This window comes from Nomascus leucogenys, chromosome 6, assembly GCF_006542625.1.
Source record: "Nomascus leucogenys isolate Asia chromosome 6, Asia_NLE_v1, whole genome shotgun sequence".
Taxonomy (NCBI): domain Eukaryota; kingdom Metazoa; phylum Chordata; class Mammalia; order Primates; family Hylobatidae; genus Nomascus; species Nomascus leucogenys.
The window spans coordinates 102,490,146-102,507,212 of NC_044386.1; the positions used below are offsets into that span (position 1 = coordinate 102,490,146).

At 41.4% G+C, this 17,067-nt stretch overlaps 1 protein-coding gene across 6 annotated transcripts in view; it reads right to left on the reverse strand.

Annotated features, from left to right (window-relative positions):
• Positions 1-17,067, reverse strand: part of SH3GL3 (SH3 domain containing GRB2 like 3, endophilin A3) — a 160,797-nt gene that overhangs the window by 40,963 nt on the left and 102,767 nt on the right. For 4 of the 6 annotated variants that reach the window (XR_004030584.1, XR_004030583.1, XM_030814924.1 and 1 more), the window contains exons 3-6: positions 13,211-13,283; positions 9,683-9,826; positions 5,660-5,793; positions 1,572-1,730 (exon numbers count right to left, since the gene is read on the reverse strand). Coding sequence is in view for 4 of the 6 variants with exons in the window: in XM_030814924.1 (XP_030670784.1) it covers positions 1,572-1,730; positions 5,660-5,793; positions 9,683-9,826; positions 13,211-13,283 (510 nt within the window). In the remaining 2 variants the exon portion in view is untranslated. The remainder of the gene's footprint in view (positions 1-1,571; positions 1,731-5,659; positions 5,794-9,682; positions 9,827-13,210; positions 13,284-17,067) is intronic. The other 2 variants (XM_030814925.1, XM_030814926.1) reach the window with 1 other exon arrangement.

Below are 17,067 nucleotides of genomic sequence, written 5' to 3' on the forward strand. Positions count from 1 at the left end.
TCCTGGCATCGCTGAAGCCAGGCTGAGGGCAGGGGCTCAGGAGGGAGGCAGGTGGCTGACACCTCTTCCACTCAGGCAGTCAAAGTGCCAATGGCCCCTTAAATCCAAGGCCCAGCAGGGAGGCCACCCCCAGCTGCGTGTTGCCTGGTCAGGAGTCACTGTCCTCCTTAATTCCATTTCATTTGACTTTACTTGGACAAATCAAATCAAAGCAAATGGCACAAACCACAGTACAATAGAAGACTGGCACTTCTGAGGGATAAGATCCAAGACCTTCACAATTCCTGAGCCTACAAGCACCACTATGGAACAGCTGAAAAATTTAGGTCATGCTTTTGTGTCCTGAATGTGGGCTATGACAGGTAAAGGCGCCAGAGAGCTGGGGGATGACAGCAGCTCTCCGCCCCCCAGCTAAGAGAGCTGCTCTCCCTTAACCGTCTGCCTTGCCAAGTACTTTTCGGTCTTAGCAAAACGGCAAATTACCACATGACCTGGACTTTCCATTCCCCTGTGAAACCACAAATGCTATGGCCTCACATACAAAAGCAAGTCTACTTAGCAATCTTCAGAGACAACCTCCGAAGCAATCCTGGGATAAACAGGACTCCTCAAGATTTAAGATATTGAGTCAGGGGCTGGGTGTGGTGGCTCACACCTGTAATCCCAGCACTTTGGGAGGCTGAGGCAGGTAGATGGCTTGAGCCCAAGAGTTCATGACCAGCCTTGGCAACATGGTGAAACCCCCATCTTGACAAAAAATTATCCGGGTTAGGTGGCATGCCTGTGGTCCCAGCTATCCAGGAGGCTGAGGTGGGAAGATCACTTGAGCCTGGGAGGTTGAGGCTGCAGTGAGCCACAATCGTGCCACTGCACTCCAGCCTGGGCAACAGAGTTAGACCCTGTCTCCAAAAAAAGATGTGAGTCAGGGCTTGCCGGATGTCTGAAGCAATCAATCTCTGAGGCAGGAGATAGGAGAAAACTCTAGAAACTTGCTTAACAAGTAAGGCTTTAGAGCAAGTTTGTCCAACCTGTGGCCCACAAGCCGCATGTGGCCCAGGATGGCTTTGAAAGTGGCCCAACACAAATACATAAACTTTCTTAAAACATTATGAGATTGGACGGGGGCGGTGGCTCACCTTTAATCCCAGCACTTCGAGAGGCCCAGGCGGGCGGATCACGAGGTCAGGAGACTGAGACCCTATCTCTACTAAAAATACAAAAATTAGCTAGGTGTGGTGGTGCGTGGCTGTAATCCCAGCTACTCAGAAGGCTGAGGCATGAGAATCACTCGAACCAAGGAGACGGAGGTTGTAGTGAGCCAAGATGGTGCCACTGCACTCCAGCCTGGTGACAGAGTGAGACTCTGTCTCAAAAAAAAAAAAAAAAAATTATGAGTTTTTTTTTTTTAAGCTCATCAGCTATTGTTAGTATTAGTGTATTTTATGTGTGGCCCAGGGAAGCCAAAAGATTGGACACTCCTGCTTTAGAGTTTTTCAACATGTCGATCATAGTCATATATTCAATGTTTCATTCATTTACATTAAAATCTCCTATTTGGTTTAAATACTTACATCATTTTCTAAAAAGTTAAACATGCTTCTTTCAGCCAACTCCTTTGACTCTTCAAATTTTTCTACCGCTTGTCTGACTTCTTCGTCTGGTATCTTACCTACTCGTTTCTTTTTATAATCGTAATCCAGGCGGCGCCCTTCCAGCTTTTTCAGGTGATGCTAAAAAAAGAGAATGGAGTCCCTCAGAGAGGCGCTACATTCAAAACCTGGCACAAAAAATTATTTCTATTAAAATGGTCACTGCTTTTTCTCGGCCTAGATTCCAGAGGGCAGCAACCCACCTTACACTGCTGTTGGGAGCACCTCAGCACCTGATGGAGGCTCCCCTCACTTCAGGTGCTCAAAGAATATTTGTGGAATGAATGAATGAATGAATGAATGGACAGATGGGTGATAGAATAAACGAGTGTCTGTATGGAACGTAAAGATGCAGTAGCCATGCTCAGATATTATTTTCCAATGTTCTTTATACGATTCCTCACTTTAGCCTTCTTAATGTCCAGATAATTTCTAACCAGGTTAACCAAACAAAATACAGTAGGAACACTTCTTTTGGCACTATTGTCAACTCCTAAGTAGTAGACTATAAAATCACCAACTTCTACAATCCCTTAGAATATTAACGGATCTCCATAAAGTTCCCAAACCATCAAGAAATAAGTTGCATAAAACACTGTTAATGAATGCAAAGGAGAGAAATTCACAGACAACCTCTGAAACAGTAAAATTTCTAAACAATATTATAACCCCTTTAACAAAATATAACAGTTAGAACTGTCTACTCATGGAACAGGCTGCCTTGCGTGACAGTAGGTTTCCTATCACAGTTTGTGTCCAAGCAGAGAGACCCCGTGTCAGAAACAGTGTTGAGTGGGATAGCTATACAGGACAAGGGAGGGGTCCCTGGAGAGTTCATGGCTATAATCCTCGGAAATCAGATACTGGGCATCAAAAGTGTATGTAGAAACTGATCATCCCACTGAAGCACGGGGATAGCTTGCACTATTCATTTTAGCAGGAAGCACTGCTTCTAACTTCCATGACTCGGTGAAAAGAGCACACAAGACCCAGAGAGTCAGAAGCATCTCTCTCCTATGCTCTGTGACTTTGGGCTGGTCCCGAATCCCTCTGTACCTCTACATGAACACCTGAAAGTCAGCCATATGTCAAATGAACAGGCTCCTGACCCCTGATTTCTGAGCGACTACACAGAGTATAGCTGAGACTAGGAAAGGCTTCCTAAACCTTGGACTCTTAACTTTCCATCATCCACATAATTTAAGTTTAGATTTACAGTTCTATATCAAACAGCAGCTGAGTAACAAGATGGCATTTAGAAAATTATTTTGTTGCATAGAGAACTGCAACATTTCAGAATAAGTGTATTTTACACATTTCACCCACTTACTACTCAGGACCACATATGTGTCTGTGGTTGGCCAGGTGGAGGAGTAATGCTGACTTTTCATATGATCTTCCTCCATGATGACAGCACAAGAAGAAATAAAACTTGCTATATGTCAGCAAAGGAGGCATTTGGTTTTACAACTGTGCATTTGGGGGAGATGTTTCGGCATCCCCAGAACCCAGACTGTCACTTCTCTAGAATCAACCATTCAAAAATAATTTGTAAAAACATCTCCTGTACCCCACCAACATATGCACCTACTACGTACCCACAAAAATTAAAATTAAAAAAATAAAATAATGTGTGAGCACAAACCACGTGGCAGGCTTGTGACTACAAGGAACAAACCACAATCCCTCACCCCGAGGAATGGACCGCCCAACATGAGCAAAAGGTAAGCAACAGTGCTCGTGGCACAGGGGCACAGAAGGGATACCCCACAGAGTCTAGCGAAAGAACAAACAGCTTCCCAAAGGAAAGCACATCCAAGCTGAGGGGTGAGGTGACTCAGCCAGGAGAAGGAGTGAAAAGACAAAGACAGCAAATAGCGAGAAAGCACAAAGCAAAACATCACCGGGGAGCTGGAAATAATTCGGTGAGGCTGGGCGGAGTTCATGTGGGGAAGGGGTGGCAATAAGGCCACAGAGGAAAGGAGGGGCCAGGCTGTGAAGGGCTGAGGGGCTGTATCTTCACCCCACTGCCAGTGGGCAGCCAGGAAGGTTTGCAGCTCAGAAAGGGTGCCCTGGCTATGGGCTGGAGAAGGGACAGGAGGGAGTGAGATGTGACGCCAGGAGTCAAGGGCAGCTGTGCTGATGTGTATAAATGTTAACAGGAAGAAGCCAACAGACAGAAAGGGAAAGAATGAAGATACAGCAGAGAGGACGATGGATGTCACAATGGCCCTGAGGAGGTGAGAGGTGACAGACCCTGTGGCCCAGAGGAGGACTGGCTTGAGAGCAACAGGCACATGTTTCCCCTGAGATGGAAGAAGAGGATGGTATGAGTGTTGAGGCCAAGAGGTGTGCAGGTGGGGAGAGGGATGTTTAGGGAGCTCCTGAATGGGTGCTTTCATTTCTCACTCAAACTTCCTGAATTCTCCCTCACACCCTTTGCTTTCAGCAGAAACTCTGCATTGCCTGGACAGGCATCCAGGGCTTTCCATGACTGTCAGCCTTTCCTCCCTCCATAGCACCCCCGCCCCTACACACCCGATCCCCTGGCCATACCACACAACCGAGGTTCCCGAGCCTGCCTGCTCTCACAGCCCTGGCCCCCTGGCCAGCTTGTGCTGGATATTTTGCCCATCCCAGTCTCCCAGTCTGCATGGCCAGGTTCTCCTCCTCTGAGAAGCCTTCCCTGACCCAGCCGGGCTGAAGGAGGTGCCTCTCCTTCGTGTCCCTGGGCTCATCTCTCCAACAACTGTCAAAGTGCATGGTATCTGTTGACTTGTCTCTCTACCCTACACCTGTGAGCTTCACGTGGGCATGCACCAGGTCTTGTTTAGCCACATATGGCCAGTGCCCACCACTACTGTAGCAGGGCAGAGCAGGCTGTCTATACACAGTTGATGGATGAATAAATAAATCAATGAATGAACAAAGGAAGAACCAATAATCTGACATCCATCAGTTCCTTCTCTGGCCCCTGGAATATGGAGCCACCTCAAGGCCCACGGTCCAAGCAGGGAAGGCCATCCAAGCTCACACATCCCACCAGCCTCATCTCTGTCACATAGGCTAGACCAGTGGGGGTTCACACTTCCCCCTCGAATTCTGGAAAGGATGGGCTGGAACAGTGGTTTCTGAACATTAGCGTGCATCAGAATCACCTGGAGGACTTTATAAAACACAGACTTGCTGGGCTTCACCCACAAGATTTCTGATTCAGGAGATAAGGGATGGGGCCCAAGAATTTGCATTTCTCACAAGTGATGCTGATGTTGCTGGTCCAGGGACCACACTTTGAGAATCAATAGGTCTGAAGAAGGGAAAACAGGATATGCCCAAGGCTCAAATGACCTCCAAGCTGAGATCATGCTGAAGGCACCTGGAGGAACATCTTCTGCACATATCCGTAAGAGGGTGCTTGTACCTCCAGAGTAGAAGTCCCTGGTGGGGTAGAAGTTTCGGGGCTGTTTTTGCACATCTACAAAAATGCCACCATGCAAGTGGCATGCAATTACCTCCAGGTACCTGAAAATTCCCATGTATGCCATTTTTAACAGTATTCCAAATGAAAAATTCAAGTTCTAGGTATTGATCTTCTTGAGAGGTAATGGAAAATAATGACTTCTTGAGAAGTAATGGAAAATAATGGCAATGCATCAAAACTTGCAACTATGGTACAATTTTGATAATAAGAAATCCACTATAAAGTTATGTAATTAATTTGTTTAGCCTGGCTTAGAGCTGGCTTCAACTAAATACAGAATTTCCAGCTGAAAGAACATGGCTTACATTCCCTCCCATTATCCTGCTTCATCTCCAGGGCAGATAGGGCTAATGGATCCTGGCACTCTTTCCCAGTGAGCCCAGGAAAATAGAACTGAGTTATTTTTACCCTACCCACAAGCATCATAAGATGATGCTTTCAGTGAGTCCCTGCTGAAACATTCTAGTGATTTCAAATATAAACATCATCTTATGTAGCAACAGGTATATTTATACCCTGGAAGACTTACCCCAATCTCTTTTAAATCTTTATCTTGTAGTAACTGAAGTGGATCAATAAAAGTTTGCTTTACATTAATATCAAGAGAGTCTTTCACCTCAGCCATTAGCTTCATGGATTCACCAACTTCTATCAATGCATTGCCTTGAATAGAAAACATAAATACAAAAGGTTCTTTGGGAACACTACTCCAGGTTAACAGTGCTATTTATTTCATTCTTTACCAAAAGTTTGTGGATGATGGTGTAGCAAGGTCCTTGCTCCAGGACCTCTGAATCCTGGATCAGAATGAAAAAGAAAAAGCAAGGCTTTCTATTTTCTGTATTTTCCTCTTTATGTTCTGCACTTTCACCACCACAGAAAATACAACTGAGGCTAGCAGACCAAAGTACTTACCATTTGGACCACTAGATGGGGATAAAGATCCTTTCTAAAAAACTGGTAATTTGGGAAACTGGCACGGAGGGTTCCTTAGAAGCTTGAGAATAAAATCTCTTTGTAAACAATGAAAGGATTCAGTCATGGGGCTAAGTGTCAACTAGTAAAAATTACAATAGAAATAAACCAACAAAACATCTCAAATTCTAGCCGTGGGATCTTCTCAAGGCTACTCCCTGTATCCTTCTAGAAGGTTCTAAGCCTCCCTGCCCTCTCTGATGTCAAAGAAAGCCTGCCGGTGTCACATGGGACATCCTGTCAGCAGGGTGGGGTGGGGGTCTGCTGGTGCACTGGAGCCCAGGCCAGCCTTCCTGGCTTGGGTAGTGACAGGTAGTTTTTCCTGGATTACAGCGAGGTATCTCAGTCCAGTTAATCGGCAGTAATTTGCCAGATTATTGCAAACCAGGTGCCCTCTAGTTCTCTGTACAATGAGGGTTGCAGGGTCTCTAGAAAACATCCCTGGGAAATGCTGCACTAGAATGAACTATTTTTCCTATATTTGGGTTTTTCCAAATTGATCTTGTAAAAAGATGGAGATTGGGTTGCTCAATTCCTAGGCTTGAAGAAGACCGTAAAGCCCAGCCTAAGTCTGACCTTTGAGTTGTTTCACTCACCAGGCAAGGGCATGGACAACTTATTCACCTGTAAAATAGAGATGGCAACATGTGCCTCACCTCCCTTAAAAATAAACAGAAAGATACTAAAGAGGACCTTGCAAAACAGAAGTAGGAACCGTTACTCTAAACTAAGGCTTCCCAGGACTTCATACAGACCCAGTGGTAGCTTCACTCCTCCTTGGAAGCTAAATTTCCTTAGCTCAGCTCTCCAAAGTGTGTCTAAATAATTCCTAAATGAAGACGAAATGTCCCTTCCTAGCCTGTGGACTCCTTCCTGCCCAAATGGTGAGAAATGGTATTGCCTGACCCCCCACACAGCCCCTCTGCCACCCGTGCCAGTGCCTCACAATGTCAGCTCATTTTGCCTTGACCGAAACATTTTCAAATACATTGTAGACTCCAGAGATGATGCTCTGAACATGGGTCGCCACCTCCCTGGAATCAACATTCCCTCTCCTTGCCTGAGACTGGCGCTGTCGAATTCCAGAGGGGCTCAGCCTCCACCCACTGAAGTTTCTGTACTGTAGGAGGCCCCAGCATGTGGCCCCCCAAAAGAAAACATCCAACGGCACAGCCTCTTCCTTGGAACAGCAGAAATCCATCTGTTCCGATGCCCCGCTGACATCAACTCTCTTCCTCATCCCAAGTTTCTTTTGGTTGCTGAGCACCTGGGAAGCTACCAAACTGTCTGGCTGTCGCCAAGGCCAGATGCACGGCAGGAGGGTCCTTGGATTTCAAGGCCTGCCTGGCAGTTTTACCTGCTCCCTTCACTGATGTGCCTTCAGAGTAAGAAATAGGCCATCTTGTCCCCATTGGCCCTTAGAATAAAATAAAATTCACATTATACTGCTCTGAGGGATAATATTACCCTTTGTCACTAATTAATTCATGTTTTAATGCTTGAGTTTTAACATTTTTTTCAAAAGATAATTTCCTAGAATGATTACTGTGGCCAAATATTCGATTTCTCAACTTCCATCTCTTCCATCTCCTGCCTTGTTACCACTACATGAATAGCAAATATGCCAAATTCTTTGGGAATACTTAATATATTAAATCCAATTCATCCTCAATTTAATGTATTAATTTAAATGAATCTCAATAAAAATTTAATGACTTTTTTAAATAAAAAGGACTTAAGTTTCACCTGGAAAAATAAAACCAGTAAGTGTGTCCGTGAACTTTTTGCAATACGATACCTAAATTTTTAGTAAAATATATTAAAGTATGTTTTAAAACTTCAATACTTAAAACAATATGACACTGAATCAAAACGGGATATAGATCAAGAAACGGAAGAGAAAGACCATAAACAAACTTAACGTATAATAATTTAGCCTATAATAAAAGAATCATTTCAAATCATCAGGAGAAAGTTGGACTTTTAAAAAGTACTGAAACAAGCTATTTATTTGTTAGAAAACAAAATTAGAACCCTATTGCACTGTAGCTCCAATAAATGCAGGAGCTGGGAAATTTAAAGGCAATAAAAGAAAATACAGGATTCAAAAACAAGTATAAATAAACATTTATATCATTTGCCAGGGAGTGGGATGAAAAAGATTTTCTAAGCATGATTCCAAAAAGCTAGAAGCCATATAGGAAGACTAAAGAGCTTCAGTAAATAAAAAATAAAAATCTCTCTCCATTGAAATGACCTTCATATACAAGGTCTGAAGGCAAATGCTTACCTGGGACAAAGCTTCATCAACATACAAGACAGCCAATGAGCAAATATCCTGACCATTTAAAGAGCTCATGAGACAGGAGGGGGGACCTCCTAACGCAAAAGCAGGCTAAGGACACAAACACACAATTCACAAAAACAATGACAAACACAAATAAAAATTCCACTTCACACGTGATCCAAAAGATGGAGTTAAAACAGCAATGAGGTATCATTTTTGTATACTACATATCAAATGATCAGTTATTTAAAAGTCAACTAAAAAGATAACCTCTAGGATTAGGAACTGTGTAGGGAAGCACACCCTCATTCACTCCTGGCAACCGTGTCAAATGAGAGTAACCCTTCTGAAGGGTGGGTTGGGAATATGCTTTCAAAACCTGAAAAATAAGCATACTCGACTCAGCAATTTTATACTAGAAATGTTATCTAAATTATGTCAAAGAATAGAATTTTGGATGTCCCCAAAGATTTACCTATGAAAATGGTTATTGTAAATGCTATGTAAAATGTTTGTACATAAAGAAACATTTATTTAGTAAATGGGATTGGCTGAACAAACTATGATACATGGAATATTATGTAGCCATTAAAAACAATATCATGGAAGATTAATTATTTTATGATATGGATCATTATATAGTCAGTGTTACCAAAGAGTATATGTACTATAGCCTTATTGTGGCTTTTAAAAGTACATATGAATACATATAAGAATAAACAAGGCATAAAAGATACACAACAAGCCGAGTGCAGTGGCTCACTCCTATAATCCCAGCAGTTTGGGAGGCTGAGGCTGGCGGATCGGTTGAGGTCAGGAGTTCAAAACCAGCCTGGCCAACATGGCGAAACCCTGTCTCTATTAAAAATACAAAATATTAGCAAGGCATGGTGGCTTGAGCCTGTAATCCCAGCTACTCAGGAGGCCGAGGCATGAGAATTGTTTGAACCTGGGAGGCAGAGGTGCAGTGAGCCAAGATCACACCACTGCATTCCAGCCTGGGCATAGACTTTTTCTCAAAAAAAAAAAAAAAAAATATATATATATATATATATATATAAACACACAACAGAGTTTAATTGGGCCTATCAGTGGATATGGGATTATGGGTGATGTTAGCATTTTTCTTTATTTTACTTACCTATGTTTCCTAAACCTCCTGCAATTAACATGTATTACTTTGGTAATATGGAAAAATAACAAAGGTTGTTAAACTGAAGGGTTCATGCATAACCTAAAACCATACTAGAGGAGTTCTCAGCTCCCCCAGGTGATCTCTGAATAACTCACCAAAGGTGGAGTCTTCCCCGAGCTCCTTCCCGTATTTCAGCATACAGTCCCCCAGCAAGCCTTCCGTCTGCGGGTATCCTGTGGTCTTCACCTGCCCTCGGATCTTCGACACAGTGTTTAGCATTCCTAGCTTAGCTCTGTATGCTTAAAAACATTGTCATTTGTAATTCTTTAAAGTTACAACGTGGAGTGACAGGTACATAGCATTTAATAAAAGCAGCTGCCAAAACTGAGGTCACCTTAAACAAAATGCCAGAGACCTGAGGCCTGAAACAATTGTGTGTGAACTATTTAATTTTCTCACATAATTTTCTTGGTTCTTTACCAAGGTGGGTGCTAAGTGCACTGTTCCATAGCCACGATGAACCATAGAAATGATGGCGCACATCGGCTGGGCACAGTGGCTCACACCTGTAATCCCAGCACTTTGGGAGGCCGAGGCCGGCGGATCACCTGAGGTCAGGAGTTCAAGACCAGCCTGACCAACATGGAGAAACCCCGTCTCTACTAAAAATACAAAAAATTAGCCGGGTGTGGTGGCACATGCCTGTAATCCTAGCTACTCGGGAGGCTGAGGCAGGAGAATTGCTTGAACCCGGGAGGCAGAGGTTGCAGTGAGCCAAGATTGCGCCATTGCACTCCAGCCTGGGGGACAAGAGTGAGACTTCATCAAAAAAAAAGAAAAGAAAGAAAAGAAAGAGAGAAAGAAAGAAGGAAGGAAGGAAGGAAGGAAAAAAGAAAGGAAGGAAGGAAGGAAGGAAGGAAGGAAGGAAGGAAGGAAGGAAGGAAGGAAATGATGGCGCACATTGCTGACTTGAAATAATAGCGACCAGGCTTTTGTGAGCACCACCCCTTGAATGAGATCCTTTGGAAAGCTTGCAGTTGCTGACACGTGAAGTCAGACACTGACACCTGTGTGACACTAACATGCTTTTTTTTGTTTGTTTAAATGTAAACAAAAATAGAATTGCCGAGGAGGATGTTTCAAACAACCAACTGGTTATTAACACACACCACATGGGTGCGCACGCGCACGCGCACACACACTCTGCTCCCAAGGACTGATTCAGCCTAATGAGTTTCAGTATTATGGCAGGCAGGTGCTGCTGTTTAGGAGGCAGAATCGTAGGAGGAGACAGATCAGCCCACCCCTAGTGAACACTAGCCTTGTGTGGCTGGTCCCAAGATGCAGCTCAGCCCCTGCTCCCTAGGGAGGTGATGTGCATCACTGCGTCTTACCTTCCTTTCCTTCCTCTGACTCAGGCAATGAGTATTTACTCACTGTTGCACTGGGCCCTGTGCAACAGCACACTGTGCTCATTATTGGGACTCCAGAGACAGCCTTTGCCCTCAAGGAGCTCAAAGTCTAGTTACTTGGGGCAGAATATACAGGACGTAATTATGAAAATAAAGTCCAGTGTGGTGCAGGGCAAGGGAAAGGCAGCAATATGCTGAAGAAAGATGGAAAGATGCCCTAAAAAGTACAGAGAATAGTGTCAGTAACGTGTAGAAGAGGGAATACTATGGCATAATCAGTGGACAAGGAGTGGGCTGGTTTGACCTAAAAAGATATTAATACAGGACAAAGTGGGAGATAGCTATGGGAAAATGTGACTATGAATTGAACACCAAAATAAGGATTTGAGATTTCATCCTGTAGGTGAGAGAGTGAATCACATACTAGTTTGTGGTATTTGAGATACTTTTAGGTAGTCAAGAGATACACTTTTTTTCTACTTTAATAATTTTGTACTTATTTTTAATGTATTTTAAATCAGTGCTTCCCAAACTTGAATGTATATGTAAATAACCCGAGGATCTTGTTAAAATGTAGAGTAATTCCATCGGTCTGGGTTGAGCCTAAGATTCTGCATTTCCAGCAGTAGACCACACTGTGAGTAGTGACACTCCTGTGCCAGCTGTGAGTGCCACTCACGTTCACCTGACATTCACAGTGCCAGCCTTTTTTGTTGTTGTTTTGAAACAACAACTGTTGCCCAGGCTGTAGTGCAGTGGTATGATCATGGCTCACTGCGGCCACAAACTCATGGGCTCAAGTGATCCTCCCACCTTAGCCTCCTGAGTAAATAGGACTATAGACGCGTTACCACACCTGGCTAATTTCGAAAATGTTTTGTAGACATAGAGTCTTGCTACATTGCCCAGGCTGGTCTTGAACTCTTGGCCTCAAGCAATCATCAAGCCTTGGCCTCCCAAAGTGCTGAGATTATAGACATAAGCCACTGTGCCTGGCCAGTGCCGGACTTTTGAACCTCACATTTATCCTCAAAGCATTTATCCTCCAGGTCCCCAGGCCCAAAGGCTTCACTCCCACACACCACACACCCACCCCGCCCCCCCCACACACACACTCTCTCTCTCTTTCTCTCTCTTTCTCTGCCCATCTTTCCCACTGTTGGAGGGGGGTGTGGGATGCAGCAGGTATGTGGGTGAGAGCCATTAAACTGGATAAGAGGTTGCTAGGGCTGCCTCTTCTCTAGGAATAACCAGAGACACTTTTATTGCTGGCCAACACCTCCTTATCCCATTCAAGAGTCAGCTGGTTGAGGGTGAAATATCTGTCTGATTTCATAGTGTATTCCAGCACCCCGAAATCCTCTAGTGCAGAGAAAGCACTTATTAAATATTTGTTGACTGATATATCAGGAAAAGAAATTTGTGTGGCTGATTTCAATCACTGATGTGGCCAGGGAGGAGAAGATACATTTTTATGGTTTTCAAAGCTATTATCATCAATACAATTGTAAAGAACTTTAGACCTGCCTGGATGCATTTGATAAAATTTATATTCTTAAATTTTTACTTTCTCAATTTTCAAATGGTTAGGTTTGTGCTGATTCCTACAGTCAAGGGAATCACAGGAACTCTACCCAAATAATAAATTCCTAAAAAGGAAAGGCGGCTTCAGAAATCCACAGAACTCAAGGCTTGGGCGCCCTCTATTGGTGCCTGTAATTTACATCCTGGGAAAATCTCATCAATAGATGCTGCTTGGGGACCTAAAAACCCAGACCTTCAGTGGAGAAGCTGATGTGACACTGGATTTAAGCAGTCTTTCGTATTCACCACACCTTGTTTCTCCAGCATTTAAGCCATGAAGAGAAAGCTTTTTCAAATTAACATATACTTCTATGTATATGGTACACAAAGGCAGAATTTCTTAAAAAATTATAAAGAGGAAATAAGGGAGTAAGAAAATATTTGCCAAATGTTTAGTGGCTTTCTGAAGCAACTCATAAAAAACCTTTGCTCAGTGCTCCCTTGTTGCTATGACCAGCACTCCATTCGGATGATGTCAACTGAAGTTCACAAAAATAGCTGTTCTGTTTCTCATCAGTAGGACTGAATGCAACTACCTTTGGTCACTGGAGACTCAGCTTTAAAAACTGAATTTCATTATTGGGACACAGATGACATTGTTTCTACATTAGGTCAACTAAACACCAAGTAAACATGGGTTATTAGGGTCTGTGACAGCAAATGAACAAGAGAATATTTCAACTTTACCTGGATTTGGCTGAAGATATTCAGTGGTTTTTGAAAGAATTTCTGCAACAACTTTATTGGTAACATCTATTTTCTTAAAAGCAAAATTTAAAAAAAGTTAGTAAATGACAAACTCAATAAATTCACAAAAGAACAAATAGAGGAGTAATTTTCATTAATTTAATTTTCTAACACCATTATAATGATTTTAATCCAAATGAACGTTTTCAACATTTTTGGGAGAAGCGGTATTTTCTCACCTTCTGATTTTTGGAACACCACTTCCTTCAAGTGATGTTGCAGAACATTAATTTACTTTTCCTTTTAACATTCAAATGAATATTAAGGTAAAATTTAGAAAATCTGGGGAAGTTATTATGCTCCACTAGATTATTAAGTATACTTGGAAGTATCTCAAAACTAACACTAGATATGAACCAAACTCTCCTTATCTGCTAGGTGAACTTGAATTTCTATACTTATATAAGGATGCCACAATAATGATTCATATTAGCAACTGCCTCAGTAATCAACAATAAAAGAATCATAATCATTAGTATTATATTATAATACAATAAACATATTCATTTGTGCTGCGGTCAGAAGATGTTAACATCAAAGTTTTCCCCAAACGTTCCCTGAAAGTTAACGCTTTCTGGTTAAGACTGAATCTTTCCTTCTGCAAAACCATTCCTGGACTTTCTGGTTGTTAGTTAACCAGACAGTTAATATGGGAATAAACAATAAAGTTAAAATGCAAGTTGCAATAGCTTTATTTATACCATCAGTAGCCCAAAAGAAAAAGATCTCATTCATAAAAGCAATAAAAATGCAATAACGAAGAATATTATGAGAAATTCACAACACCTATTTGAAAAACCACATTCTTAGATGGGAAAACTCAATTTTGTAAAGATATGCATTCTTCCCAAATTAACATGCAAAATTCATTCAAATCCCATCATAATTTCAATGTTTTCTTTTTTTTTGTTAAAATTTGGCAAGCTGATAGTAAAGTGAGTCTTCATACTATATACATGATTAAAAATATCAACCTGAAAAAACCAGACTATAAAATGACTAACATATAGACGACAGTATTTTGAAATATTGGAATGAGAAGAAACTTCTAACCAGGACCTGAAATTCAGATGTCATAAATAAAAAGACCAAAATTCTGACTCTGTAAAAACTTAAAAACTAAACACGAAAAGACACAGTATGTGAAGTTTGACAAAAGTGGCATAATATTCTAAACTTCCATTTAAACAAACAAGAAAGAAGGAAAAGGCTGGGCATGGTAGGACACACCTGTAATCCCAGCACTGGGGGAGGCTGAGGCAGGTGGATCACCTGAGGTCAGGAGTTCAAGAACAGGCTGGCCAAGATGATGAAATCCTATCTCTACAAAAATGCAAAAATTAGCCGGGCATGATGATGGGTGCCTATAATCCCAGCTACTCGGGAGGCTGAGGTGGGAGAATCGTTTGAACCTGGAAGGCGGAGGTTGCAGTGAGCCGAGATCACGCCACTACACTCCAGCCTGGGCAACAGAGCAAGACTCCATGTCTTAAAAAGAAAGAAGGAAAAGAGGAAAAACACAAGCCGCCTACAAATATTTGAAAAAAATATTCAGAACTGTAAATAAAAGGAGATGCTTTACATTCTCCAGATTGATAAAAACATTTTTAAAATCAGTTATACTCAATATCAGGTATTATATGGGTGTGGAGTAATACACAACAGGAATGCAAAATGATACGTTTTTGGAGATCAAGGGAGAAGTTCTTATTAATGGGCATATTAATAAACCAGCTATTATACTTCTAGGGATTTATCCTTTTAGAAACACACCAGCAAATTGCAGTGAAGGAAAAACATGTTTGTTAGGCCATTTAATGTAATATTGAAAATGGAAATCAATAGGAGACTGATTGGATAAATTATGAAACATCCAAGTAAAGGAATAATCTTTAATCATAAAAAAATAAGGAAGATCGACATTCAAAGTACATACAAAGAAAGCAAGCAAGCTGCAGAGTGATTTATAATAGAAGACAAATCATTTTTGTAATTTAGAAAACTATGATCCTGCCAGGGTTACAAGTTTGCAATCAAGCAATCTTACCCAGCCTGAAATCGTATTTGTTCCCCTTAGCTAAATACATTAATTTGGGCTAAATAAATTAATCTGGAGCCCCAGGAAAGTTTTAAAAGATAGTACAGAAATGATAAAAAAAAAAAAAAAAAAGGAGCCAACCCTATGTTACTGATACTCGTGTGCTGTGTGTGCAAGTGGGCATGTGAGTGTGCGTTTGGCCTAGGAACAAGTTTTGTAACTTTGAGCTCTCTTTGCTATGTTCAGCTATTTGCCAAGATCGTTGAAATGTTTAAGAGAATCTGATACACTAAATATTTATGTCTTATTAGTCACGAGAAATGTAAGAGCTTGGGAAAATGCTGTTAATCGATTTTATGTAAAGTTTGAGGGAGTCCTGTACACTGCCTTTGTGACTACAGCTTGAAATGTCTAAGGGAATTTGCTTAATTATATAACTGGTGGCAAATATTTAGGGATTGAATCTGTTAAGCTTATGTGTTAATTAATGCAACCTCAAATGAAAATTAACTATAATGATTTTCATCTTATAGCAAAATTACTAAATTTGGAAACAAGATTCACAAATTCAGCTTAAAGCTTAAGAAAAACAAAGATTTTAGATTTATAATGTAACAAATTAGATATTAATTAAAGCATAACTTAGAGTGCTCCCTTTGATATATACAACCCTTTTAGGACATGAAAAGCCACCACAAAGCTAAGAGTCACCTCTGAAAGATGATGATGAGAGGAATTAGAATGGGGATATTTTCTACTTCAGATCTTTTTTATATCTTTTGAAACAAAAAAGCCCAAGAAACAAATGACCAAAAACTTGCAAGTGCCTCGTAGGCCCTGACATGCACACACTGGAGCTGCGTCCATACCAGCCCAAGCATCAAAACTAGAAATAAACCCTTTACAAATTGAGGAGTAAACATATTGGCTAATGTGGAGTCAAGATGAGCATTCAAAACAAAACAAAACAAAACAAAAAACCAACAACAAAAACTCATGTCGCTTAAAAACAAACAAAACCTCCCTCCTAGAATAACTAGGGACACTATTGTGTGTGTGTGTGTGTGTGTGTGTGTGTGTGTGTGTGTGTGTGTGTGTCTGTTCAAGTCAACCAAATGCTATGCAAATATCTTGCCAAACCATTAAGAAAAATAGAGGAAAAGAGGAAAGCAGAATGGTAAAAATTATTTTTGTGAAGTCAACCTGGTATGACAGCATCTTGGTCAGTTAAGTCTGGAATTTCTGTTTAATGCTGGCACCCTGCCCATGAGGTGTCCCAAGGCCTGTGCCACTGACTCCCCTAGGCCCAGCCCCTGAGTGAGAGAGCTGCTAGCAGCTCTCATTTCTGACACTTACTTACGGCATTCTCTTTAAAAATGCTATCAGTGAGCATCCTCTTTCTTCTTCTTTATGTAATTTATTTGTGTTTTTCCTTATTCTCCCTCTTGGCCTCACTTGTAGAGGTTTGTTGTCTTACAGCTTTTCTAAAGCTCTTGGCTTCATTGTTTCGATCTTTTGTGGTTATTGTTTTCTATTTTATTAATCTCTTTTTTTATCCATATTGATTTCTACCTTCTACCTAGAGTGATTTAATTTGCTGTTATTTTCCTAGCTTCTTGGATTGCATGATTTATTCATTTTCTCCCAACATTTATTTTCTTTAAATACATTTACAGTTTAGCCACATATGACAGGTTTTGACATACAGAATTGTCACTCATGCCTAAATAATGTCATTTTACTTTCCATTTCCTCTTTA